Source organism: Wyeomyia smithii, chromosome 2 (genome assembly GCF_029784165.1).
Source record: "Wyeomyia smithii strain HCP4-BCI-WySm-NY-G18 chromosome 2, ASM2978416v1, whole genome shotgun sequence".
Classification (NCBI taxonomy): Eukaryota; Metazoa; Arthropoda; class Insecta; order Diptera; family Culicidae; genus Wyeomyia; species Wyeomyia smithii.
This window is the reverse complement of record NC_073695.1, coordinates 227,414,435-227,441,879: the sequence shown is the minus strand read 5'-3', so window position 1 is coordinate 227,441,879 and position 27,445 is coordinate 227,414,435. Positions and strand designations below refer to the sequence as shown.

Genomic DNA, 27,445 nt, shown 5'->3' with positions numbered 1-27,445 from the left:
TCGAGCGGCTTCCAAAAGAATCAACCGACAAGGCAGAAGGAACAGGACAACCTTTAGATAGGACAACGGTGTTAGAGAATCTAATAGTTTTAAACTTGAAAACACAGTTACAAGCACCTTGGTTGCCCGAATTCTTGAGAGTGGGAGGAGTTGACAACCCGCTCGATCCGGATAAAAATTCAGCCAGTGGATCTACCAATATAGCGAAAGCTACAATCGCTTTCCAACAATTCGTCCCTAAGAAGCTGAACATTCCTTTTGTAACACACAGCGATTTAGTAAAAGGTTGACTATAAAAAAAACTAATTTTTTACCTAAATATTTTACCGATCTTGCTTATTTCAGAGATAGAAGAGTTCTGGTCACGACGTAGTCTGAAAGGGCTTGATCAGGATACTTTAGTGCCGTCGATAATTGCTGCCAACGACGGAGCTATCAAATCTAACCAACCAACCGGTGCCATTGACGAAGTGGATTGTCAGCTCAAATTGCCGCTTGCACCCGAAAAACTACTGAGAAATTACTATACCACTGAAAGTGGGGACTCTGATTCAAGCAGCAGACTGAATCTCAGTCAGTTAAAGCCTAGCATTGGCGTGTCGGAAGACGTGTCGATCATTGAAAACACCAAACAGTCGATATCAGTCAAGTCACCGTTAGAAACACTGCAAGAAGAGATCGATCAGCTGCAGGAAGAGATTAACCGAATTACGGACCTACGTATCGGGCTGGAAACAGGGCATCAGCAGCTAGAGGAATCAGTAGAAATGCACAACAAAGCACTCATTAAGCTAAAGGAGGAAAAGAAATTTAAGGAACGCACGCATATTTTGCTCGAGGATCCCGAAGTCAATGTGAAGAAGTGCGAAGCCATCATCGCTGCCAGCGGAGAGCGTATGAAAAAGCTGCAGGAGCAATGGGATGCGCATCGAACGCCCTTAATCGAAACATTGGAAGCGCACAGGGCGAAAAACTCGGAAATACAGGTGAATTTTATTTCGCGAAGGCATCATTTGAAAAATAAAAAAAATAATTTATAACAATCCTATTCCTTTACAGTCAAAGGCTCAACCCATCCTTGATCGAATCGAATCGACTCGTCGAAAATGCGAAGAAATAACCATCGACTTGCAGACCAAGAGCGCTATGCACTCGCGGTTGCAGAAGGAATTCGAAAAGCTAAACAAAACCGTAAGCCGAACGGCATACACTAGCCGCATACTCGAGATCGTGGGTAACATTCGTAAGCAGAAAACCGACATTGATAAGATTCTACAGGACACACGCAGCTTGCAGAAAGAAATTAATTCTATTACAGGACAACTGGATCGCCAGTTCACTGTTACGGATGATCTTATTTTCCGAAATGCCAAGAAAGACGAACACTCGAAGCGGGCGTACAAGCTACTCGTTACGCTTCACTCCGATTGCTCCGAACTGATCGCATTGGTACAGGAAACGGGCGCAATCAAGCGAGAAATTCGCGATCTGGAAGATCAAATCGAAACTGAGAAAATGCGCAACACAGCGGCTAATCTAGCTCAGATAACGAGTGATTTAACAGAAATGCAGAATGAGAGCTTAAGATTAGAGGATAGCATACGCGAGTTGGAGGGGACCCTTAGACATCAGCAACAGTGATAAGTGCAGGCCCTCTACCTGCTAGGAACAACATCAATTTTCAACAAATTATTCTCATACAAGACTATTACATTAAGAAAAGAATTACGTAATGGAACAGCATGTGATTAGCAGTCGAGCCGAAATCGATCAAATCAATTGAAAAAAAACGTTGGCGCAAAACGAGCCACCTTATCGCTACAAGATACTCTAGCGAGGAAGCCAGAACACTAAAGTGCCCATTAAAACAAGCTTTATTCATTCGGTTACTCTGGGTTTTCACTATTGAAAGAACTAGGCGCTCATTGCTGGTGGTGACGTTGGCGAACCTCTGGTGGAATGTAACCTTCATCCACGGTACGTGGTTTCTTTTTCTTACCGAACCAGCGCTTAGGATAATAAACTTTTTTGCCATCGATTTGCAAATCGATTTTATCCTCGTTTTCAAAGAACCACAATTTTTGCTCTTCTCGCTCCATCTCGCGGCTGATTTTTTCCAAATCCTGGATGCGTTTGGCGCGTTGCAATCGTTCAAGTTCTTCCTCTAAACGTTGTTGTCTCAAATTGCACCAAAGACTGTAAGTCTGTACATATAGTTAGCATTATGGAAAAATTCTACCATCGTTAGCATTACCTTTTTCTGTTCCTGGATTTGTCGTTCCTCATTTTCAGCAACGCTTTTATTGATATCGTCAAGCAACATTTTTTCGAAGCTGCTACTATCTAGCTTAAAACCAGCGTCCGTACTATTTAGTAGCTCAACTAGCTTCAAATAATGTTCATCTTCTTTAGCTTCCGCTTTCTCTAAGTAAGTTTTAGCTAACTCTACCATTTCACTGCTGATTTCAATATTTTTACAGTTTTTAATAAAGTCCAATGCCCGTGCGTACTTCTCGTGCAGAACTAACCCTAGAAGCTTGCAACTGTTACTCACAACATTTTCACTATGCTGTCCAAGAATATAGAAAGTTTTGCCCAAGAGCAATTTCGAACTCGTTAGATCGAAGTGATCGTCGAAAAATTCATTCCGCAGAAACTTAACACGCACCTTGATCTCTTCTTTCTTTTTCTTTTTGCCCTCTGTAGGTTCTTCCACTGGAGCTGGCGCAATATCTTCAAAGTCGCCAATTTCCCCTGATTTTACATACCGGTAACAGGCGTATGTAGCTAACGATCGGGTTATTGGATTAGTAAAATCTTCCTGCAGGCCTAGTAGGGTAGCGATACGTGCAGCCCATTTAAACTCATTCGTAGTGACAAGGCGGTCCAATGTTAGGTTTGCCGTGTAATCATCCAGAAATACACCGTAACCAATCCGGTTATTGAGCATCTCAATTAGCTCGGAGTAGTGACTGTGTTCCACGTAACATCGAATAATCGCATGTTGAGTAGAATCCAACATATTGGAAGTTTCTTCGGTCAACCGGAACTTATGCATAATGTCAGCCGCTTCTTCAATGTGGGAATCATCAGTCAGCTTGTTAGCGTAGATATCGATATCTATGGCCGAAACCTTTGCTTTCTGGTGCAGCTTTTGCTCCAACTCGTAGTACAAGGCTTCGTGGTTCACCTTCTCTAAGACCGGTGTTGACAACCGCGATTGCCAGGCATCTTGGCAGGAATATGCCTCTGACAAGAATGTTCGCCTCAAGTAACTAAGCAGTTGGAAAGCCGGACGAGGTGTTAAAACTTGTTTTAACATTGTTTATGCCGAATTAAATAATAAATGCAACATAAATTCGATAACTTCGCACGAGTCTGATGTTATGAAAGAACATTAATGTCATATGTTGACTTTGATTTCTACACGCTAGTTAACTGTAACTCATTTAGTGAGTAGCTCTATAGCTCAACATTGCCCTCATGAAACATTGTGATTTTTCGGTACGACGCTTGTCAGTGTTTCCAAAAATGTTAAATGAAGAAAATATCAATTCAAGGATTTTCAAAGTTTTGGATTTCAATTTTATTCAATTCATTTGATAATGATAGCTCATTAAATCATCAATTGATTTAAAGATATATGTTAAGTTTATTTGAACTAGTCATAATTTCAACTCATTTCGGATTCCTCTTACTTTTCATAAAATGAATCTGCTGTTGTTCATCAAACGTAGTTTCAAAAACATGATTAACATTCCGAATGTTGATTTTTATAGACATTACACAATCTAGGGTATGAAAGTTTCGAAAAATTGTTGAACCAAACGCTGCTCATTCACTTGGTAAGCAGAAACAGTGTAAACAAAAAAAAACGATAGTTTTCGCAGCACGGCCAACCGTACCGACCAATGTTAAAATTTAACAGTGCGCTAAATAATCTCGACCAATCAGAGAGGGCTTTCACTTTGACAGAACTTTGGGTGATTTTTGGTTTCTCTTGTCACGTCCTGTCCTAGGGTTAATCTAGTGATGGTAACAAAGCTCACAAAAGCAAACAAAATTTAAAATCAGAAAAAAAAATTCTAATAAATTCATATGTAACTGAAAGTACTTTCGATTTAAAAATGCTAATAAATGTTAAGGTTGCAACTTCATTTACGCTTTCTTCTATTATTCTTATTTCTTTTATCAACTTCTGCACGGTTTTCTTATTCAATTTGTTATCTTAACTTAGTTTTACTGCGTAATATAGGCGTAAATAATAGAAATATTTGCTAAAATTTAGAGTTCTGCTTCTGCTATATATATTTCTCAGCAGAGCGTTGAATTTTACACACTTTTATTCATCTAATCGTTAGTCTGTTTTATCGATACTCGATAAAAATATCGAAAACATTTGTAAGGTTCACATGTTGTAAATAAAGTTTTTTTTTACTTCCTGAACAAACCTATTCCTGCTTAATATTTTATTACGCTTCTACAAGCAACCTAAAGGTAATGTCGATAATTAATCATGCAAAAAGAAACTTTTTCATCAGCTAATTTTATCAGGAAAATTGCAATGTCCGCCGCATGTATCATATGCAACAATTCTTCGGAGAAAAGTGAGGATTGTTTATTGTTTCCGTTTCCTGATAAAGACGAGTCTCCAGTATTGTATCAGAAATATCTTACGGTGTGCGGCCTACAGGAAGAATCTCTCCCCAATGGGAAGGACAGCTCGGAGCTGTTTATTTGCTTGATGCATTTTGAATCGCAGTGCTTCGTAGATACTCCGACCGGACTCACACTCAGAGCAGGGTCTATGCCATGCCTGAGTATGGAGCGAATCGAAATAGAAGCATACGTTGATGAAGATTTTCAGATTCTTGATGAGTACATGCCACTATTTAACATCAAGCAGACGAAGGTTGATCCAGACTTAACCGTAGATTTAACATCAAATGTAAGCCTATTTTTTTTATTAAAATCAAATGATTGAATGTGAATTTGCTTCTCAGGATAAAAACGATGACGAGACTAATCCCACTGTTGAAACTCTACTAGTAACAAAGATGGATGACATGGAGGCATCAATAGAAGAAGCTATTACACGCGGTGAAATCGAAATCAAGACCGAAGCTCCAGAAGCAGACGAAGATATTCCGGATCCTTTCGGAAACGTAAAACCGCCTGCTGATGGCAGATATTGTATACTGTGTGAAGACGACGAAAGTAAAAATCCCTCCTGTAAATTATATGTCTTCCCACGAAAAGTCCCAAAAATCTATCGGAAATGGATGCAAGCTGCTGGTTTGGTTGCAGATCATTACAAAAATCACGACATATACAGTTGCCAGCGGCACTTTCCTGAGAACGGGTTTTTTGCCGACGGGAAATTTGTCCAAAGTTGGGCTACTCCAAGTTTGAACTTGCCTGACAGAAAGAAGGAGATTAAAGCCTCAGTATCAAAGGCACCTTCGGCAACTATTGTTCTTGACTCCAAAGCAGGTCCATCCGCTAGCAAACCTACGTCTCCAAGAGCGAAGGTTCTTATTAAATCAAACCCTGCGAACAGGAAAAACGCAGAAGCACTAAACATTGATCCCGATAGCTATGCGCAAACATTCGCGAAAGTTGTGATGGAGCTGATGCCAAAAACAATCAATTATAACGGAGAAGATCGTCCAGTAACCGGAACGATTGTATTTCAGTCTAACCTATTCTAAGATCAATGCTTTATCAGTGAATCAGACTTGAAAACCGGAGTATGAACATATTAAATCTTAAATATAAACAATAAACCAAGTATTAATTTCCTAACTCGGATAATTCCTAACCAATTCGGATATAATTACAATATTCAACATTATATATCAGTTCCACTTTATTTTGGCACCCTTCTACCGTATTGTTCGGAACTGTTGAAATTCTATCGTACTAAATGGACCAAATTGCTCGAGCGGATAAGTTGTACCCTCTGTGGGTGAATGAACGCGAATTTGACGCATGTGTGTGTCGCGGCCGTTTTGATGATTACTTATCACAGCAATTTGTATCATAAATGTTCGCATCGGAATGTCTCGTACTTCTTTGATGGGGATACACACCCAGCCAGACGGTTCGCAAAGATCTATTACCTCAACCTCTTGCAGATCGTTGAAATGTGTACCACATCGGATTGAGATACGACTCGGAGTATAGCTTTCGTCTAATTTATAATCGGAGTAAATATATATTTGGCTTACTGTGGTTTTCCGCGGAAACTGGATGTTGACCAGATGTGGCAACTGTCCGTCCGATTGCCAGTAGGTTTCCATAGAATTATCTCGCAACTGCTCTACTCCAAAACCTAATAGTAATTAATTAATCTGAGTTTTAGAACCGTTGTTACAAGTATTTGCAGAACTGGTAATACCCGGTTTACAAGACGATAGACTCCACACTGCTTGTGATCCAACCTCACGAACGTTTCCTGATCGTTCTTCTATAGTAGGACATACGTTTGAGCCAGTTTTTACACTCATGTTTGCAACAGTAAAATAAGCGAAATAGCGAACCAACCAACTTTCTTAAGAACTTTTTGTTTATTATTTTTCCAAACAAAATATAAACAATGGGAATGGCCAATCCTTGTATCGATACTTGGATCAAAAGATTTTGACATCGATACTCATTTCGGTTTTAAAGAAAACCCATAAAACCCGAAAAAAAATTCGATGTATTTTGCGGTGAGAACAGTGTATGGAAGATGTTTTCTATTATAACCATTAAAAAACATGGTATTTTTTCATTATTTATTATTTATGGGAATAATGCCTGAGAATTTATTGTTAAGATTTGTTATATATCTTCCCTTTTCATGATAAAAATGGCAAAACCTAGGCAAAAACAATGTTTTTTATTGTTCTGGATAATGATATTGATTATAAATTTGATTTATTTATAACGAAAAACATACTTAAATCACAGACAAACAGACGTGCCACTCGATGACAATAGGGGGTTTTAATTTGAAAAAATACCTGCTTTTTCTTATACTAATCGATAACCGACCTTTCAGTAGGCGTTACGTAATTTGCCTTAGATCTCTACGAGTTTTCTTTGATTTTAAAATTGAAAAATTATATTTGTTTAAAATTTTCACCAACTGCACTGAAATAATCTCACCTGTTCATATTATATGGGAGTGTTATAAATTTGCACTATTAGAACTTCCAATCAAAACGATGTGATCGAAAATGTGTCATGCATTCTTCATAGGATCGTCTGATAGACACACATTACTACCAAGCTTTTAAAATAGATAAGAAAACCCTTTGAAAACTAAAGAACATATAATCCATTAGACTCATTGGAAATTCCATAATTTATATCTTGACATACAATAACAATTTCATAGGAAAATCTCATGCATTTCTTGTTATTTTCCCTAGAAATAACTTCACTTAAGGGACTGTTTCTTTCATATGATATGTTTGTTTCTGAAAGATACAAGAATTTATTATAAAAATATTTATTTCAACAAATTTGTACTTGGTTGTTGACTCTTAAACGGCAATCCTATAAATTAAGGAGGCAAAAATGAGTTACGTCGGTCAGTGACGGTCACAACTATTGAGATTTCACTAGTGACTTCCTGAAAATAAATTACCGGTTCTGAAAAGAAATTACCGATTCAACGTTGGCCACTTGATCCCAGTTCCAATGTTCTGTTCGTTGTTTGCCCTACGATTTGATAAGTGCCAATTTCTTCGGTGTGATCTATAGTTGGGAATATCTATGTAAGTTTAAACTCAAATGAAGTGTAGAAAAATAACTTACCCATTGGAGATAAGCAAATATCCTTCCAATCGCCCAATATGACGCAGTCTTTTCGTGGTGTTGCCATTTTGAATATCAATCTGGATTATTCGATACCAAATCCAAACGTCAAAACAAAACTTCACTAGTAAACTGACAAGAAGTCCAAAGTCACGGCGACGTGTGTTTTTCATTGGATTTATCAATAAGATTTATATGTTGATTTGGAAACATGGCGGTTTATATATCTACTTTATGAAATGTATTCCGCAATATTGCCGGTAAATTTAAATTTTTGCGTCACATGTTAGTCGTTAATGAATATCAAATAAAATGGATGTGAAAATCCGATATTAATTATTTCATTGTGCGATTCATAAAAATTATTGTATCACATTTAATTTACAAATGGATTTCTAATGGAATCATATAAAATTGAGAGATCTTTTGGTACGTTAAAATCATTGGACAAATTTAATAGAGAATATATGTCGACTTGTTTTAGTGTGGCAAGAAGTGCACAGAGTGACATTGCTGTTGCTGGCTTTTTGGGGGATATAACCCTGGTAGTAAGCTGAGTGACATTTCTGCTGCTGGCTTGTGGAAAATATAACTCTGGTTCACGTGTCATGACAGGGATGCCAGATGTGAAGACATGTCTTAATATTGAAAACATTTGAGCGCGTGTGAATAAGTGGAAGCCTTATAGTCGGTTGATTAACCTCACTCGATTTAATGTGTCACTGGAAGTTTTGTAAACTTTCAACGGGGACCGTGTTTACAGATTTTCTATGTATAAAACATTATTTGTGGAGTGTAAAGATATTTTAAAAATGACCTGGCCTCCCTGTGTCATGATTTCTTGACGGTAGGGTATGTCTTAAAACCACTTACAGTTGTTAAAATTCGAAATCGATTTTTTATTAGTTTTGCTATTTAAATTAAGAAAATTCAGTAGAATATGTATTTCTTTTGACATTTCTTATCAAAAGAAATAATAATATAAATACCCCTAGAACACCCTATTTCATCGACCTGAAAAATAATGATTATTTTGAAATTTTGCTTAGTGGGCAATAATGCCGCTAGTGTCGCTATAAGCAAGCGTGCACTTTCATTATCAAAGACAAAAACCGTCAGTAATGCAGCTGAATTTAATTTAAGCAAGCGCGCACACCCATTAGCAAAGACAAAAACCGTTTTACGAAAAGAAGTTAGTAGGCAATAGGCTCACATGGTGGCGCACGAGTGTAACGTTTCGAATAAGAACGAAGATTTTTCAGGATTTTTCTTAGAAGAGGCACGTCTGTTTGTCTGTGCTTAAATTATGGTATAACGACAGACTGACAGACATAACACTTCGAACCAATTTTCAATAATATTGATCGGATGAGACCAGTTCTTTTCATTAGTAACACTATCTGCTGTCGTGCTCGCGATGCGTCTTGTATTTCAACATCAGCGCTCAACACAAGCTCATGGATAACTCACTGCAAATAAAACTTGCTAAAGAAAATGCTGCTCGCAAATCATCATCATCATTTTTACTCCAACTCCAACTAGGCCCCAACCACAGACTAACAGACATAACACTTCGAACAAATTTTCAATAAAATCATCGTTCGGACGATTCCAGTATTTAACGTTAGTAACACTAGCACCTTCTGCTGCCGTGTTTGCGATGCGTCATGTATTTAGACATCAGCGCTAGCGTTACAGCATGTGTCAAATGGAGAACCACAAAATATGTATAAGATTGCATGACAGCGCTCCAAGCGGCGTTGACGCGCGATTGGGAATTTGAAATGATCGTTTTTTGAAACGATGGAGCTAGGTTCCAGTGTTACGTCTGTTAGTCTGTGCCCCAATTGTCAATCGAACAATGATTCTAATTCCCTAATTAGCTTTTTACGCGCCAAAATGGTAGACGATATTAACAAAGTTCGTAATAAATGACCCCCCCTTCCCTTTTAACTTCGACGTAAACAGAAGTTACGATTCTTCGTGTATTTTATCAAAAGAATATTTTAGCAACCACCATTATGGTAAATACCCAAATATGCGTATGTTTGACGCAAATCCGCCCTTCTGTGCGGGAAGGTAATTTTAGGTAAAGTGATTTACCTACTTTTGAGTACCTGCACTAGCAATACTCAGAGGGAGAGATATGCGAAGAGAATGTTGTGAGCCAAACGAACAAGAAAGATAACACATTGAAAGGTGTTGCAATCAGGTACAATTAAGGATATATTTGTTTACATACGTTTTTCATGTTTAATTGCTGAACAACTAACTTGATGATTCGGGCAAAAATGAACTTTTCGACACTTTTAAATAATTTTGGCAAAACGACCGAACAACCCTACCTGCAATTTTCAACTTACACCCTTTTGTTAGCGTATCGACGAATATGTGAAATGATCTGTCATGTCAGATAAGCTCTCATAATTTCGGCGAAAGTGAGGCGATCTTAAAAATAAAAACATCATTCACTTACACGATTTTGATTTTACTCGTGATCTGTTTCGTGTGCTGCTGAAAAATTGTAATACTTTCTATCGGATTTTGTTGTTAGAATAGGAAATAAAATCTGAAATGTTTTCCGGGTTGGAGATGCTTCTAGGTACGTATTATTGTGGTAGTTTGTTTTGTCTTGCAGTATCTTTACAATAATAAAGTTAATAGTAATTTATTGACATTTATTATTGTTAACTAGATGCAGCCACCCAAATGGAAAAGAGATGTCTGCCGGATAGTGATCCGACAAGTGAACGGAGTTTCAAATTGGATGTAAGGAAGTCGAGAAATCAAAAAAGGTGCAATGATCACCAGTATGCCAAGCAACCGGAATCGTCATTTGTGCACACCGGAGCTAATGTGATGTATACAACCTTCCCCTTTGGATCAACATCAAATTCGGGCATTGTAAAACGGTTTCCGTTTTCCGACATTTCCAGTGAGTATTTTCTTGCTGCACACTCCGATGAGCTTCTGATATTTAAACAGAAAAACTTTCCGGTACTTTGTGATCTTATGAAATTTTTTAGAAGATCGTGGCAGCCTGTTGAGGGGGTGAATGCAAATATTTTTAAGTTCATGGTGCTAAAGTGCTTCAAAAGCTAATTAATTTTTCTGTTTTGAGCTGCCGTCTTTAATGTTTTCTGTTTTTCCGGTTTTTCGTAGAAGTCTAGTGTTAAGGCCTGCATCTAGTATAATGGCTAGTTTATTATATCCCCAAAAATCGCGAGCTGCTGCTGCTATACCTATAGCTCTCCTGTTTTGTGTGGATGGAAACCACTGGAATATTGACTGAATTGATTGTGTATGTTCGTAAAGTCCAAGAAGAAGCCCGGAAAAATAACACGTGAGCACAGAAGGAAAGTGCAGTGCATCACTCTGGATTTGCAGTCCCATGATCTATTCATCTATTTCTATTTAAGATTTATTTTATACATTGTTTTTCAAGGAAGCAAAACCCTTAATTTGTTAGGTTATCGTGTGCGATGTTGGTCCAAGAAGGACAAGCTCGTATTATTGGTGGGTTTTGATGCATTAAAGAAGTGGTGCATTCCAGATCATCACACCCAAAAATGCTAATAATCGTCAGCGATGAGGTTAGTGGAAAACATAAGAGACGACAGCTAATGTTGTTTCCAGCGGAATGACAGAAGCATTGCTCCACCTCTCTTCAAGTCAAGGGGGTTTGTGTTAGGCCGGTTAGGTTTAGGTAGGTGTGGAAGTTAATGATCCACCTTTCATGGGAAAAATAAAATCATTCGAACAGTTCTGAATGGTATTATAACAAAATTCTTTGTAGTAGATTGCAGAAAATTCACGGATAATTCGAGGGTGCTTAGCATAAAGAATTTCTGAAACATGTTAGGTATAAATATAATTGTATTCACACAATACAGCAGTTCTATCTTTAAACACAGTGCATTAATTGAGAAAAACCTTACTTAGTAGCGTTAGGCAAAATACCGACAAAGACCGTTTGTGTTAAATCCAAATTTCACTAAACATTATCGGTAGATTCCTTCTTAAGGTCATTATTCAATTGGTGGCCGTCTTCGGCTCGTGTTGTTTGCATCCGCTGCTGTACGTCCGCCCGTGCTTCGAGAAACATACACAATATATAAACTTTTCAGTACAGTGACGGCATCTGATAAAAAGAAATTAAAATCAATTCACCTCACCTAGATAATCATGCGAACAACTTTTACGAATTGGTCAGAATATCCGAATGTTTCAGCCGATGCTCCAAAGGCGTTTGCTTCCGCACGAAAGCCAGTCCACAAATTTCGCACGCTTACGGACGATCCTTGCTGTGTGCTGCACACGCGCCAGGGTCATTCCGGGCACTTGATGGGGCTTGCATGCATCCGAAAATTTGAACGACATTGATTAAACGATGTAATTACAATGACGTATATGACATCATGATTTTCAATATGACACAACATTTTGACGTAAATAACACACCAGCTAATAAGGCAATCCACGGGTGACGTTTTTTTGCTTGTACGTTTGTTATTGTTGGTGTTTTTAAAGCTGTAAAATCAAAACACGGCCAAAACCGAAATCTTTTAATGTCGGCAATAATATCAAAAGTGATTTTATATTGTTGTATTTAGGATTGGCACTCGCGATACTAGAGCTACCGATCGGATAACATTTGTTTTTCACGCTTCTGGATCCGGATTGCATCCAAGTTGAGACCGATCGAGCATACATAAAGCTGTCATAAGTTGAAAACAGACTGAAATCAGCTGATCGCAACTGTCTCGTGGATTGCCTTATTACATACCGTTACGCTCAGACGCATGTGAAGCGCTACCTGACATTATGACTTATGAAAACGACGTATTTACCTCTGAGAGAAGCAAAACGTTGCATAGTTTATTTCTGCTGAAAACTCAATTATTTTCAAATCAAATTAGAATCTGCAAGATAGTAACGTTGAACATTAGTTTAAGGTATCGTTTAACATTATCCACTTGAATGAATACTATTTCGTTCTCAAATAGGATTTAAAATATTGAGAGAAAACTTTCAAAGAAGATTCTCTCAGTTCGATGCAAATGTTAGATTGGTCTATTTGAAAAATTACGCGAGAATTGGAATTTTCATGGTCAGTCGTCCAAATTTTAATTTCAGGGTTTTAATAGACCATTTTACGAGACGTTTCTGAACTCAATGCATGAATAAAATTTTGACAGAAAGCTCGAAATCGCTGACATGACGCACGTAGAAGCAACATCATCATCAGCAGTGACACCTGTCAGTTCGTAAAACGATCTATTGGAATTTTCATGGTCAGTCGTCCAAACTTTAATTTCAGAGTTTTAATTCTGAGTGGTCACACGTGACATTTTAAAAAATTTAGACGGTTGACTTTTTCCTGTTTCCGCCACATAGGTTTTATGCTGACATACCGTTGACGACGATGACAGTAACATCGTCAAGACACTACACAAAATGGTCCCTACATAACGTCGATACAAATCCAAACCTTTTAAATTTTAATCACTTACAACTTATAATTTAAATATTACTGTGAATTGCGAACAAACTCTCAGAATTTCTTTCTTAACAATTCAATTTAATATTCACTGCTAATGTTTGAATAAAGGTCGTACGGAAAATAGCAACACCTTAATTTGTCGACATTTCTAAATCTCCTCTACCTATGAATACGCAATATTGATGTCTTTCGTGGGGTTAAAAGATGATTTTCGCGACGGACGTAAAAGTACAGCCCTCTACAAATATTATTGTTGCTCTAGTGAAAATCTGAATCTATTATGAAAATCATTAGAACAGGGTATTAATTAGTGGAATAGTATTCGGGGATTGCAGCTTGCAGTACTCAAGTGAAATTAAGGAGTAGATAATTGAGTCCATATCGGAAAGTTATTTTCTAACGCTGTCGAAGAAAAATGGATGCAAACTAGAAACCTCAATTATTCCTCTACCTTCTTCGAAAATTGGATTAAACAGTTTTTCATTTAAAGTTTTGTGTTGTGGCATGGGAAAGTTAGCAAAAATTGCAAATTAGTCATAAAGGCATTGACCCCAAAAAGTACTCTTTGTTGTCTGGTTAACGAAAAGAGTAAAGTCGGGTGTAGCGAAGAAGATTACCTGCGTTGCTTGAAGAAGAAGAAAAAGAAAGTAGAGCTGAACAAAATCATAACAAAGACTGACTTGTCCTAGATTTACTGCGTGTTTCCTACCGGTACTAGAAGGATGGAGTCCTGTGCAGCTGTTGAAAAGGAAGTGGACAAAGTTATCACTAAATTTTCCGCAATCAATGATCATTCACAACGCATTATTGGGGACGTAATCGCTTTCATCGAAAAACTTCGCGCATCAATCGCAGAAGGTGAGTAGCGTTTTCAAGTTTCACAGTACATATTACGAACGTTTTTCCCGCACGGTTCTGAGAGGTTAAGCTATTACGACGCAGCGTAGTCTGTCCAAGGGCAAACATTTTCTATTTTTGGTTGCCCACGCACTCTCGGTGTTGGCAACGCAAAACCACCTCAGACGCTCATCTCACGCTCATAGTATAATAGAACTAGCAGTAGACGACGTTTAAGCAATAAAATAAATGCGGGTCTCGTTATCCATCTATACACGAAATTCACATGAAAACAACGCGTAGAAACAATAATGCGCTTGCCGGTAGAAAGAGGGTGGCATAAATAAATTGTGCTTAACGTGTTATAAAACACCTGCCATGTACCTCAGCTCGCGAGGCGTTGCTAAACCAAGCGCAGCTGAATTCACCAGGTGCTAGTTCAATGACCGTATTCACACTTGTGTTACTTCAACACAGAATATGATATATGCTTCACATGCGGCACATTCATTAAACTTTCTTTTTATGCAGCACCATCTGACGAGCAGCTAACTCCGGGCCAGGTTGAAGTGCTTCATGATGCGATAGCCAAAGCGAAGGACAAACTTCAACGGTTAACCACCGAGCATCGCGATCTGCACGGTACGGTTAGCAAAGTTGGTAAAGCAATCGATCGTAATTTTGTAGCTGATTTCACTGCCACTTCGCGTACGGATGTATTCCAATCCGATCATAACGTGACACTATTAAACAAAATTATGGCGCAGCATTTCTACCGCCAGGGAATGGACGACGTTGCAGACACTTTGATTAACGAATCCGGTCTTCCGGCGGAAGAAATTACACCCGAGCCGTACGCCGAACTACACCGAATATGGGAGGCCATTCACAACCATAATCTGGTTCCTGCCCTTGAATGGGCCAGCCGCTATTCGAGCGAGTTGGACGATCGCAACAGTACGCTCGAGTTCAAACTGCACCGCTTGGCGTTTATGCAGATCCTGAACGGAGGGATTCACGCCCAAACCGAAGCCATCACGTATGCTCGTACTAACTTTTCCAAATTCGTCAAGCGGTTCGAAAAGGAAATACAAATTCTCATGGGAACGCTTATATATCTTCCAATTGGTATCCAAAACTCGCCGTACAAGTACTTGATGGCACCGGAGATGTGGATCGAGGCCGCCGATGTGTTTCTAAAAGACGCCTGCTCGCTGCTCGGTATCAACAAAGACTCGCCCCTTTCGGTGGTTTTCAATGCTGGCTGTACCGCTCTACCAGCGCTACTCAATCTTAAGCAAGTCATGATGTCTCGCCAGGTCACCGGAATCTGGAACGGTCGGGATGAACTGCCCGTGAGTCCACCAATTACAACCTTTTCTGTTTCCTCAAGCAGCAATTTTATATAAATTCTTCCTTTTAGATTGAAATCGATCTCGATCCGGAAAATCGTTTTCATTCTATCTTCGCCTGTCCCATTCTGCGGCAACAGAGTTCTGAGGACAATCCGCCCATGAAACTGCTCTGTGGACACGTCATATCGCGTGACGCGCTTAGTAAACTGAGCAACGGGCCAATGTGAGTACTCCCGCTGATATGTTTGAGTTTAGTTTGGTGAATTGTAAGTGTTGGCAATGTTGAGTTTTTTTCTGGGTTTACTTAAATCGTGAAGAAACGAAAATGCTTGCAAAATGGTTTGCAAATCGGACATTAGTTAACCCACAAAGTTCAGAATTTTCTTTATTCGTTCCACCTTATAAATCAGGGTATCTGGCACCCGATAAAAAACGACAAACCTAGACTCATCAAAGTGCGATTTCTAGAATTGGTATAGTCAGAAAACTTTTGCTACAACATTACTGAATGTGTGTTAATTCACTTTTTTTTCATTTTTCATATGTTAATTTAATTTATTTTTTTTGCCCAAAAATTGTTGCAGACTTTTTCTTGCATCAAAAACTCATGTAATACATAGTATTCACTCGAGGTATGCAAATAAGTGAAGAAACGGGCTTAATCACTTTCTTCTTGAAGATTCGTGCAACTGTTTTCAGATGTTGTTGCCTAATGACTTAAAAAAATTATAAGACGTTTGAAATTGAATTGATAAAGAAATGATTACGCGTTTTTTTTTTTTGATCTTTGAACGCTTTGCTGCTCTACTTACCAATGTCCGATTGTGCAAATTATTCGCATGAAGAGGTTTTTTGAGATATGAAACATTTTCTTTAAGGGTTTTTATTTCGAACAAGTCATTTTCAGGCCTTTTCAGCGTATTTCTATTATTAGTTCTTAATCGGTGAACTAAAAACTGTGTATCTGCATATAAACTCATAATCGGACTCTTCTGAAATGATTTCAATAAGAACTGGGAGTTTGAGCTTTTTTTAAGCTCACATTAAATTTAAAATTTATCTGGTGTGAACAATATTTCTCAATATTGTTTTTTTTTGTGAATAATTGAAAAGCGCATCAATCCTGTCCGATTTATTATTGCCCTTCTGGGACGAAATTGTTGTTGAATACCGCAGGATCCTAAATTGTGTGGTAACTGGTTGAATTGTTAAAATAAACTACTACAGGTAAACAACAAAAAATCTATACCCTATAAATGCCCTTTGCGATTAGTACACTAACTCAACTGGGAATGGTTTAGTTTGTAAGGGATTGGCCGAAACATCGCTGCGCACTGCCTTGGGTAAACAGGTAATGGTTGACTCACATCATTGATTTACACTGAATTTGTACAAATTGTCATTCAACCGCAACCAAAAAAACTCATATATAAAACATTCATCTGATTGCTCTGTCTAATTTTTGGCCTTTGTTTCTTTATTTTCTTTTTCGATTTTTTCAATCTCTTTCCCGCATGCTGCCAAAACAAAACACGACCACATGATATCTTCACTTCTGTACTATATGTACTTCAAAACAAAAACAAAAAAAACACGTCGATTGTCTGGCCAACCCTTGTGTTGCGTGCCTTTGCGTGGTACCACCTGCATGCGCCCTCTAACCTACAGACTCAACAATACTTTCAGATTAAAGTGTCCATACTGCCCGATGGAACAATGTCCATCCGACGCGAAGCTGATTTACTTCTAGGGCGGACCGGTAGCTACTGTACTTCGCATACTGGATTTAGAGCAAGCGGCCAGACGGTCAATGAATAACGGATACAGTTATACAGATATTCAGTTGCTATTCGTTAGGTAATCATCAGCGTCGAGCGAGTGGCAGGAGACAACGTGACAGAGCGCAGTCAGTCTTCGAACGGTTAGATGTTCCCATGTGATTATTTTTTATGTTATGAGTTGAAAAAAATCTATTAAGTAATAAGGAAATGTCGTCAACTATTGGCGGAAGTGAGCTGTATTTAACATTTTGATTAGCTGGATTCATTGTGTACCACCAATAAATTGAACGCAGAGTATATAAACTTTCAACGGTACAGAACAAGCATAAGTTTCAAATCGAATGCCTTCCGCTGGAGTGGATGTGAAGAACAATTCGAAGATTCCTTCGGAAATCTAGAGCTCGTTTGTTTATGTACCTACTTTTTTTTGATTATGAGTTGAATAGATTTATTTTATCACATGCTTTTTCCATCCTATTCGCATAATACATATACACCTGTTTGTTGTGGAAAGTCCAAGGCGCGTTAATATTATTATATAGTTGATGTTATGAGTGAGTGCATTTTCGATAAAACCGTAAGAGTGGTGTAGGTCAAAACTATACATTACATCAGAAGTATAAAATTTAAAAAAAAATTATGATCATATACATATAATCTTCAACAAAAAAAAAAGCGTTGAAACATTTTTACACAATCACTTATATGACGAAAATTAGACAAAGAATAATGCAATTATGAATGAGTGAATAATTGTAATGATTTTGAATCATTACCGTAGACATGTTTCCACTGAATGCAACTGTACATATAACAGTTCTTGATGATAAAATAAAAATTTAATAAAAATATTACTAAACTTGAGTTAATCCATGGAACGAAAAAGAATATGTACTGCTGTGCCATACTGAATTAATATTTTCTCGTCGATTCTTAAGTTTTGTTTCGTTTCACTCTGGTTCAGATATTGTCTTTGTCGCATTAAATCAGTCGTGATTTTCACTGACGATGCGACAAAAACAAGAATTTGGCTCGATTTAGCCTCAGATTTCGCCACTTTGAAGATTTTTATTTATTTATTCGTCGTATCCGTGACCAACCATATTTCTATCGAATTTTCTTTTCTGCAATTTTATTGTCCTTTTTATTGTTAACCTCCTTCAGTGTTCAGTACCCTGTCAAGGGCCTGGGATAATGGGAGAGAACTGTCAAAAACTCTGTATACCCTATTAGTACAATAAATTATTCTTGCTTCCAAAGTCATAACGAATACACGTTTATTACAATGGCTACGAGGATGTTTAATTAAAACGGCGGCAAGTGCGATAAATTTTCGGAAATTTGAAGAAGAGGAGGAAGAGTGACAACTGTTTAAGGAACAATTAAAAGAATGGTTCAAGTCTGCTAATGTGGAGGCAACTAAAAAAGTGTCGATCTTAGTCAACTGTCTCAGCGCGAGAACGTACAAACTGTTGCGAGATTTGTGTACACCCATTGTTTCCGCAGAGAAAACCTACGAGCAGCTATGTCAATTGTTGGCATCTCATTTCACACCTACGACAGCGGTTCACAAAGAAAGGAGAACATTTTTCACGGCAAAGCGGGGTGAACACGCAACTGAAACAGTTAACTCATGGGTGGCAAGAATCAAACGCTTATCAGCCAACTGTAAGTTTGGTGAGCATTTGGAACATAACCTAACCAACAAATTGATAAGTGGTTTATCCGGGCGTGCGTTGGCTAGAATCTGCGAGGAGGACGAAACGGTCACGTTTGAAAAAGTCAAGGAGCTGGCGTTGAGGTACGAGCTGGACGAAGAGCGAATGAACCGTGAAGAGCAAATCAATGCAGTGCGTCAACAACGAAATTGGGGCAAAAGCGAGGAAGGAAACAAAAATATACCGGCGAAATCAGTAAGCGAAGATGTTGGGTGTTACGCGTGTGGACACGTAAGGGCGACCTGTCGCTTTCGTATGTGCAACTGCGGCAAACGAGGCCATCTGGCAGCAGTCTGCCGAATGAAGAGAAAGCATCATGTGGGCAACCAAGAACAAAATACACAAGAAGGATCCGATTGCGACGACTGCATCGGACCTGAGCAGAATTACATTAGTAAGCCTATTCTATTCACTATCAATAAGTTACGAAGTATTCCTGACAAGCCGACCAAAGTAGGAGTAAGAATAGGCGGACGAAATCTCAGCTTATGAACCATCAGAAGAAATGTTTAAACAGAGGATCGAGACAATTATCATGAACAGGTTTGGATAAACAATGAGCCTGTGGTGAGGGTGTTCAGTACCCTGTCAGGGGCCTGGGATAATGGGAGAGAACTGTCAAAAGCTCTGTATACCCTATTAGTACAATAAATCATTCTTGCTTCCAAAGTCATACCGAATACACGTTTATTACATACAGCGTCCATGCTTCATGTTCGTAAAGGGCAACCGGGAGGATCAGCGTCCTATACAGCGCTAGTTTAGTGTGAGTCCGTAGAAGCCCCTGTTCACAGCTGCAATTCGTCATTTCACGCGTCACGTGTCACAGGCGTACCAAGATAAACGAATTCATCAACCACTTCAAATAGTTCGCCATCAATCTCCACTTCAGCACCAACACCACCCAAACTCCCACGTTCTTTGCCAGCTACTTTATACTTTGTTTTCGTAGAGTGAATATTAAGCCCCAATCTCGCCGCTTCCTTTTTAAAAGGCTTGAAGGCCTCCTCCCAGATGGTCTCGAGGTACGATGCTGAATTAACAAGCCAGTCGTCGTAGGTTCGAGTCTCGGCTCGGGAGAGACTGTTAGTGTCAGTAGGATCGTAGCGCTAGCCCCGCAATTGTCCTGTACACTGTGAATAGTTGGCTGCGAAGTGTGTATAACAAACAGAAGGTCAAGTTCCGAATCGGAATGTAGCACCAAGGCTGTGCTGTGCTGTGAGGGCCTCCTCAACGGCCCTACGGTCGACACCGATAGTATCAATGTCGTCCAAAATACCAAGGAGCATGTGAGTTTTCGTAATGATCGTACCGTTTCTTTGCACGTGTGCTCTGCGTACTGCACCTTTAAGAGCGATGTTACACAGTAAGTTGGAGAGCGCATCCCCCTGCTTCAGTCCATCTGACGTTACGAACGCGACTGATGTCTCGCCAGCTATCCGCACGCATGATTTCTTTCCCTCCAGCGTCCTACGACTCAGCTTAATTAGTTTAGTCGGGAGACCGTGTTCGTCGCTCATAATCCTCATCCTGTTCCTGTTTTGCTCCTCTCGCTTTTCTTCGGCTAATAGCGCCTAAAAGTGCTCCTTCCACCTGGCTACAACCGTCGGTTTATCCGTAAGCAGGTTGCCGTCCTTGTCATTGCACATGACCAGCGCAGGGAAATTCATGCTTCTTATTCTGTTGACTGTTCTATAGAAGCTCCGCACGTCGTTTCTAGCAAAGCTGTCCTCTGCGCGGGCGAGTACCCACTCCTCGTGCTCACACTCTTACCTCCCACAGTGACCACGCGGTTCTCGAAACGGTTCTTCTCATCCGTCGCTCTCTGGCACTCAGCATCAAACCAGCTGTTATGCTATCTTCCACACGTCGTACCTACCACCTCTCTCGCAGTCGTTTCTATGGCACTGTAAATATCACTCCATAGCCCATTTATGTCTTCCACTCGTTCCTCCTGCTGTTCTACGATCCGTTGATCCTGCTCTCTGGCGTATTCTTCCGCCATGTCATCAGCTTTTAACAACTGTATGTTGAAATGCATCGTCCTATATGTGCGAGATTTCAGCACGTTCGACAATCGTGCGCGGATCTTACACCCTACGAAATAAATGGTCAGAGTCAATCTTTGGTCCGCAAAAAGACCTACCATCAGTAACATCCGAGAAGTGCCGACCGTCAATCAGTACGTTGTCGACGGGAGAATTTCTCACTCCCAACCTGGGTGTTTCTCCGACGACGACTTTTACGTCGTGTTTTGGGCACTCATCATAGGTTCGTTCCAACTTTTGTTACCAATGATATCGAAACAATTAAACAAACCAGTTATATATGCATGCTATACGTTTTATTAGTTTTAGCAAAATATTATTGTTAACGTTTAAAGGTTATTTTTTGTTAAGTAGATTAAAAAAAGCTCAAAATTATTATTTAGACATAAGTTAATTTAATTTATATTTAACAGTAAAATTACTACCATTCAAATAGTCACCCAGCCGTTGATATATGTGTCAAAGACTGCGCATGAATTCAAAAAAAAAAAAAATTGTAAAAACCATAAAAAAACAGCAAAGAACCGCATTAAGCAGGCAACAACGATCCTCACTCTGCCAAGGTTAACTTCCAACTCCTCGTTCAGCTATATTCGCCCTTCTCTCAGCCTGTCCCTTTCTCTATCTACCTCTTCACCATAAACAGGATACAGTATCTGAGCCTTGAATGTCTTGCATTTGTTTCTAGTTCCTTTGCCCTTGGTTTCAGGTGAGTCATAAGTTCTCCTCAAATAGCAGTGGTTAGCTGAAACTAGAGTCCATGTAACCCCTGAGCTAGTCGTTTGTTACACTTTTCATAGAACTCATCTTTGACGTCATCGGATTTGTCGTTTGTCGGTGCGTAGTTTAAACTAACTTATCAACTTTAAAGTTGATAAGTTGATTGAACTGTTGTTGAAGAATTTTCCCTTAATCCTCAACACGCATATACGGTCATCTACGGGCCTCAACCAGATGACTCTTGCTTTCTGATTTCCCTACACTACACTTCCGCTGCTTTGCCGCCACTGTAGTAGATGTGGTACTTGAAGGAAGTGCGTGCAATAGGGTCTACTGTACGGAATTCCCTTTCTCTGGAATTTTGTGACCAAATCTCTCTATCCCAGTCGAGATTCGTAGTTGTTCTTTGGGCTCATAATTCCTAAATAAGTGGATAACATGTAGTAGATGACGAATTGTAAATCACCTTCTCATTCAGGAATCAGGCGCCGCTGATTACGACTTCCAATTGCGAAAGTTCGACAGGTAATCAGTGGAACACCATCTGGCTTAGTTAGGGATACCATCTGGTCGGAATTAGAAATCAGGACACTTTTTTTGTTAGCGATCGGTATTTGGCCACTTGAACGTCTATTGGCCACTACTAGCCGAGTTCGGGAAATCGGTTATGGGAATGGTTCCGAAACCTAGCCTGCGGCATAAGAAAGAACTCGGCCAGGAACGGCCATTAGTCATCCAAGTGGCCAAATACCGATCGTCAACAATATTATTTTGCAAAAACTTAAAGTTTGATATGTCGCAAGCAAGGTTTCGCTACCGTTTTAAATCTAGCCTGTGTCCCTGGAAGAGAACTTACCAAACGGCTCCCCTCAATAAATCCGGAACAACGGAAAATTTTAAAATGTCCCCTACTGTCCCAAAAACTATGATAAATTTGTGATCTTTTGAAAAAGGGTGGATCAAGTTCTGTTTAGATCTTGCGGAATGGCAGGTGGAAGATTTTTTTTCGGATCTGTAGGGGTCAGGTACGCAAGTGTTAACTACTCGATGCACTTTCATGCATGAATCCGGCCATTTGGAAACATCAACGAATCACTAACAATTAAAAAGATATTAGATTTGTTCACAACATTTTGCATTTAACTATGTTTCAGGTTTTATTCAGACGCATTCGGTTCTACGCAGAGCCGGATTTAAGGGGGGGCCCAGGGGGCCCGGGCCCCCACATTTTTGGGGCCCCCACAAAACGAGAAAAAGTTCTTTTCTCTATCGAAAATGAGATTCAATCAAAAGTTCAATTTACAGTAAGAAAATTTGAACAGACCATTTCAATCTGAAACTTTCCTTCAGTGTTATACATCCATAAGAGTTCACCTTGGAATGACACACATTAACACACCATTTGAATCGAACCTGCGCGCATGGGAAGCGCAAGCAGGAAAGAAAATAATCCACAAGTTTTTTTAATGCATTGCTGTTGATTCCGAAAATAAGTTTACCTGTCCGAATCAGGGATACTAGATTTGCGTTGCAAAATGCAGATTTTCAGAGTCCGTGTGCAGACTTTATTGACCTGCAGAAGTGTGAAGTTTTTTCCTAGTTTCTGTAGATTATTGCCAGCGTAACCTTATATTTGCGCAGTCTTTCTCAAATTGTGTGCAAATTTTTGCTTGCGGATCGAATTTTTTTCAAACTGCGGTAGGTTTTAATTTTTGAGATATCAAGAAAAAAATTCCGGATTTCGAGCAGTTGCATACATTTATTTATTTGAGCCTAATGATCTCGAACGCAACTGGAGAAAGGTCTTTATCGAAGATGAAACCGATTGAAAATAGGTTGCGTACGACTAGCAATGTTCAAGATCGATCCGATTTTTGCAAAATCGATCTTTACGGGTCGATTCATCGATTTTTTGAATCGATTTCTTTGCGCGCGATTTTTTACTGAATCGATCCTTTGGATGGCAAGATCGTTTTGTTTTTCGCCTGAAAAATAAATGTGTGCAAAACGGATTGAAGACAATAGTGATTGCATTTATTGTTGCTAACGTAATCTGCGGCCGAATTCCGAGAACACTTTTTTTTGAAGAGAAGAAAATTTCTTTATTGATAGTATACAAAATGTTTTTCTTCTCTCCGACGAAGTGTGTGCTCGGAACTCGGACACTGATCTGAAAAATGTGTCAATTTTTTACCGGGATGACCATAGTTGAAGAATGGACTAAAGTTCAGTAGACATGAAACCGAGAAAAACGCATTTCAAATGTTTTTGTTGGTTCAAACAATTGTCTACGTCCATGACAACTTTTTTCATGAGTATGTCACCACCCCCACAAGGTTCCAGAATATCCAGCTTTCCACGAACGGTAATGGCACGCTGCCCATTTTGACGTTTTCTGTAGGTCAGGGAAGCTGGATAACCTTGTCGTCGAGTTGAAAAAGAACAATCCGCAGCCAAATTAAGTCCCTCCAGTATTTTTAACGCAGTAACCATTTTTTTGCCTTTGTAAACGCGACATCAATAGACAAACCCGTATGAAATTCGGCGAATACGCATGCGTTGTGAAATATATCAAGGATTAGGGGTGGGTGAAACGGCTCTTTTGCAAGAGCGGCTCTGAACTGACTCATGGTTCACAATGATTCACGAGCGTTGACAGTTCGTGTTGTCTCGGTAAACTTCGGGTTCGCGCGAACCAAACAGTTTTGCTGCGCCCAAAGAACCGTGGTTCTTTTTCGTGAACCGTTTGTTCTTTCGCTCTTTTCTAAGAACCGGTTCATATGAACGGCTCGTGAGCCGTTCGCCCATCCCTAGCGAGGATGAAAAGAACGACAAGACAAATTTGCACCTCGAACTGAATATAAATTACCGACCACAAGACCGCCTCGAAAGTTTGACATATATGTATTGTATACAAACATTACTAACTGATTGGTGTACATTGGGGTGGCAATGGACTTTAACAGTTTTATTTAGAAGTAGTGTTCAATGTTTAGCCCTCACGAACAGTTAGCAAAATTTCGATTTCGATGGATAACACCCGACCTCGACGTTTTATATAATTCTAATAACCCGTTCACATGATGTAATATTGCTCATCTTAATTTCAAATACCATACTCCAAACTTTTCGTGAAAACTAGATGTATGTATGTTTCAAGATACGCGATATCACGTGATATGAGCCGTTGAGAGCAAAAGTGGTACATGTGCCATTTTTACACTTTTTGAGTTTTTTGCATAAATTGATGCAAAACGCAATAATGTACTAGAATATCCAAGAAAAACCGAGATCTGATAACATAAACCAAAGTTATAGCCAACACAATTTTTGGTAATTAACATAATCACCATTCCGTTGAGAGCGGAAGTGGTACATGTACAGTCTGTGCATGTTAGATGAATTGTAAGTCGAGGATCTTAGGATATAAAACAAACGTCTTCAGCAAAATTGGTCAAGTGATTGAGTACTTTCAGATGAAGATCTGTCTGCTTTGGAATTTTCTCACTACGTGGCGCTATTTTGTAACAGAAAGCATTTTACCTATTTCAGTATCAACTCGTACCAAATACGTTACCAAATACATATACACTAGCGCCACGAAGAGGCAGAATTCCTTAATAAACAGATCATCATTCTATAGTACTCAATAGTATAGACAACTCTGCTGAAGACATGAATGTTCTATGTCCTCAGATTAGAGAGCTATAATGCATCCTTCATGCTCACTGGACATGTACCATTTTTGCTCTCAACGTTTTTTGGTTGTCATTATTTTTCCTATAGAACAAAAGTGGTACATGTTTTTCCATTGAAGTTTGGGTAAGTTTCTCAACCAGAACTCGTTATATTTTCATGTACTGTCTTTTGAAACCTTTCCAGCAATGATTTAGTGCAGTTATGTTGGAAAAAATTGTTGGAAAATAATTTACTATTTGAGTGTTTTCGTTTATCGCGTCTCCTGAAAAATTCACCTAATGGCACATGTACCACGTTTGCTCACAACGGCTCATATCTGCTATAGTGTCAAAAAGGCATAAGACATTTGGAACAAAAAAAAACTATTACAAACTGTGCTTTTATTCAGAAGTCGAGAAAGTGAAATTTAGACCAAATACTCCTGAATTCCGATTGAGCTAAAATTTTGCATTGCATTGGATATTGAATTTACCGTTTTGGATATTAGCCAACATTATTTCACATTTGCTACCTCAACCTATTTTTCAACTATGAGTAGCGGGGTTCTCGTTAACTCAAATATTGCAAAAGTTAAATTAAATGTTCGTGTATATGCCGTGCTGCATTCTGTTCAGCATGGTGTCGCGCTCGCCATTTTTGTTTATTTGAGTTTGTGCAGCGGATGTTCCGATTTTTTATGAATTGGGTTGTTCAGCTATATCAGTTTTCTCTATCATCTGAAAGATCTGAATTTTCTAAGTAAAACGTGATTTAAAAAAAAAATTCTATCATTGTCCTTCGCTTTTTAAATCACGATTTGAATTAGCTAAACAACCCAATTATACAGGTTTGGATTGCTCTTAGTGCATCCTAAACAATAGACCATTTCACGAACTGACAGGTGTAACGGATCCTGCTGATGTTGATGATGCTTTCACGTGCATTATGTCAGCGGTTCCAAACTTTCTGTCAAAATTTCGTTCACTAATCAAGTTCACAAACGTCTCGTGAAATGGTCTATGGGATGAGCGACAACGAAAACTCTTAGTAGAAAAAAACCGGTAAAAGAAGTTGGCAATAAACTAAAAATGCCGTATCGTTAGTAGATGTTGTGAACGAAAACTCGTTGAACATGATTGATAAACCAGAAAACGCAAACAGAACAAAATCTCCATAAATATAGCCAAAAAAGGTCGTGAAAAGCTTATACCAAACAAAAACCGATTTTTTTGTTAAATCGATTTTTCATGCTCGATTTTCCCATGAATCGATTTTATTAATTTTGATTAATCGATGCAGGAGAATCGATTTTTTTTTCGAAGATCGCCCATTGCTACGTACGACTATGAAGAGTGAAAGGCTGTCAAACTTAGCATTGTTAAGTTGAGAGTACAATATTCTGAAGGAGCTGAATGTTGATTATTCAATCAATAAGTTCTCTGCAAAAAAAAACTCGTAAGAAAAAATTCTAGCAAATTTTTGGTAACTTTTCAATAACAATTAAATGTTTTCAAGTCGTACGATAAAAAAACGGGTTTGTTTTATTCTGGGGCCCCCACTGTAAACTGGGCCCCGGGCCCCCACAATCGTAAATCCGGCTCTGGTTCTACGTTACTGGTATCATCGTCGGTTAATTCTGTGGCAAAAAAAAACATCGCAAATGGCTCTTTTGACTGCAGACCGTGCTTTTGGGAACGTCTAATCGTTCATATGTACCGGCTTACGAGAATAAACTATGGTATTTCGAGTGCCCCAAAACTTATTGTTTACCCGAAACCATAGTTTCGGATTTCAATTTTTGTCAATGTATCCATTGTACAGCTGTTGCGTTGTGCATTTCACACATTTTTCGTGCGAAGTCAGAGCAATTATTGGGCGTATTGAGAGGACACATTGCATTGGTTAATTAAGGCTAGTACTTTTGTTTGTACATATTACTGCCACGCAACAAAATTGAATATCTTAAGAAAATCAGGAAAAATGCCAGAATATGAAAAAG

At 38.9% G+C, this 27,445-nt stretch overlaps 6 protein-coding genes and 1 long non-coding RNA gene across 8 annotated transcripts in view; 4 read left to right on the top strand and 3 right to left on the bottom strand.

Moving 5' to 3' along the window:
- LOC129720449 (coiled-coil domain-containing protein 22 homolog) overlaps nucleotides 1–1,889 on the top strand; it is a 6,321-nt gene extending 4,432 nt beyond the window's left edge. The window contains exons 2-4 of the mRNA XM_055671934.1: nucleotides 6–285; nucleotides 346–986; nucleotides 1,060–1,889. Of these exons, the coding sequence (XP_055527909.1) occupies nucleotides 6–285; nucleotides 346–986; nucleotides 1,060–1,641 (1,503 nt within the window). The 3' untranslated portion in view covers nucleotides 1,642–1,889. The remainder of the gene's footprint in view (nucleotides 1–5; nucleotides 286–345; nucleotides 987–1,059) is intronic.
- Nucleotides 1,852–3,420, bottom strand: LOC129721306 (uncharacterized). The gene is made up of 2 exons (XM_055673740.1): nucleotides 2,255–3,420; nucleotides 1,852–2,204 (listed from the first exon to the last, which is right to left on the bottom strand). The coding sequence occupies exons 1-2, from the start codon at nucleotides 3,320–3,322 to the stop codon at nucleotides 1,923–1,925; spliced, it is 1,350 nt and encodes a 449-aa protein (XP_055529715.1). The 5' UTR covers nucleotides 3,323–3,420; the 3' UTR covers nucleotides 1,852–1,922.
- Nucleotides 3,421–4,384: 964 nt separating this feature from the next.
- LOC129722158 (uncharacterized) lies at nucleotides 4,385–5,786 on the top strand. Its single transcript, XM_055675422.1, has 3 exons — nucleotides 4,385–4,497; nucleotides 4,555–4,948; nucleotides 5,004–5,786. Exons 2-3 carry the CDS (start codon nucleotides 4,565–4,567, stop codon nucleotides 5,709–5,711), a joined length of 1,092 nt encoding a protein of 363 aa, XP_055531397.1. The 5' UTR covers nucleotides 4,385–4,497; nucleotides 4,555–4,564; the 3' UTR covers nucleotides 5,712–5,786.
- A 62-nt stretch (nucleotides 5,787–5,848) lies between these two features.
- LOC129722159 (anaphase-promoting complex subunit 10) lies at nucleotides 5,849–6,580 on the bottom strand. Its single transcript, XM_055675423.1, has 2 exons — nucleotides 6,401–6,580; nucleotides 5,849–6,334 (listed from the first exon to the last, which is right to left on the bottom strand). The coding sequence occupies exons 1-2, from the start codon at nucleotides 6,507–6,509 to the stop codon at nucleotides 5,886–5,888; spliced, it is 558 nt and encodes a 185-aa protein (XP_055531398.1). The 5' UTR covers nucleotides 6,510–6,580; the 3' UTR covers nucleotides 5,849–5,885.
- Nucleotides 6,581–11,664: 5,084 nt separating this feature from the next.
- Nucleotides 11,665–12,260, bottom strand: LOC129723038 (uncharacterized). Its single transcript, XR_008727703.1, has 2 exons — nucleotides 12,009–12,260; nucleotides 11,665–11,947 (listed from the first exon to the last, which is right to left on the bottom strand). It is a non-coding gene; the product is annotated as an uncharacterized LOC129723038 (long non-coding RNA).
- Nucleotides 12,261–13,490: 1,230 nt separating this feature from the next.
- Nucleotides 13,491–18,133, top strand: LOC129723037 (E3 ubiquitin-protein ligase RMND5A). Of its 2 annotated transcripts, none has more exons than XM_055676976.1 (4): nucleotides 13,491–14,167; nucleotides 14,678–15,501; nucleotides 15,570–15,724; nucleotides 17,188–18,133. In XM_055676976.1, exons 1-4 carry the CDS (start codon nucleotides 14,032–14,034, stop codon nucleotides 17,249–17,251), a joined length of 1,179 nt encoding a protein of 392 aa, XP_055532951.1. In that variant the 5' UTR covers nucleotides 13,491–14,031; the 3' UTR covers nucleotides 17,252–18,133. The 2 variants fall into 2 exon arrangements, with proteins under 2 accessions (XP_055532951.1, XP_055532950.1); XM_055676975.1 differs by having other exon boundaries at nucleotides 13,492–14,167; nucleotides 17,170–18,133.
- LOC129720448 (uncharacterized) lies at nucleotides 17,490–19,492 on the top strand. The gene is made up of 2 exons (XM_055671933.1): nucleotides 17,490–17,511; nucleotides 18,789–19,492. The coding sequence occupies exons 1-2, from the start codon at nucleotides 17,490–17,492 to the stop codon at nucleotides 19,490–19,492; spliced, it is 726 nt and encodes a 241-aa protein (XP_055527908.1).
- The last annotated feature ends 7,953 nt before the right edge of the window (nucleotides 19,493–27,445 follow it).

Excerpts from the sequence above, each read along its gene's own strand:
- LOC129722159 (XM_055675423.1), bottom strand. The coding sequence starts at position 6,509 with ATGAGTGTAAAAACTGGCTCAAACGTATGTCCTACTATAGAAGAACGA. Across the intron at positions 6,335-6,400 it reads TCTATCGTCTTGTAAACCGG|GTTTTGGAGTAGAGCAGTTG; the intron begins GTATTACCAGTT and ends AATTACTATTAG.
- LOC129720448 (XM_055671933.1), top strand. The coding sequence starts at position 17,490 with ATGTCGTCAACTATTGGCGGAA. Across the intron at positions 17,512-18,788 it reads GTCGTCAACTATTGGCGGAA|AGAAAACCTACGAGCAGCTA; the intron begins GTGAGCTGTATT and ends TTGTTTCCGCAG.
- LOC129722158 (XM_055675422.1), top strand. The coding sequence starts at position 4,565 with ATGTCCGCCGCATGTATCATATGCAACAATTCTTCGGAGAAAAGTGAG. Across the intron at positions 4,949-5,003 it reads CCGTAGATTTAACATCAAAT|GATAAAAACGATGACGAGAC; the intron begins GTAAGCCTATTT and ends TTTGCTTCTCAG.
- LOC129723037 (XM_055676975.1), top strand. The coding sequence starts at position 14,032 with ATGGAGTCCTGTGCAGCTGTTGAAAAGGAAGTGGACAAAGTTATCACT. Across the intron at positions 14,168-14,677 it reads TCGCGCATCAATCGCAGAAG|CACCATCTGACGAGCAGCTA; the intron begins GTGAGTAGCGTT and ends CTTTTTATGCAG. Across the intron at positions 15,725-17,169 it reads AAACTGAGCAACGGGCCAAT|ACTCAACAATACTTTCAGAT; the intron begins GTGAGTACTCCC and ends TCTAACCTACAG.
- LOC129721306 (XM_055673740.1), bottom strand. The coding sequence starts at position 3,322 with ATGTTAAAACAAGTTTTAACACCTCGTCCGGCTTTCCAACTGCTTAGT. Across the intron at positions 2,205-2,254 it reads AAATCCAGGAACAGAAAAAG|ACTTACAGTCTTTGGTGCAA; the intron begins GTAATGCTAACG and ends CTATATGTACAG.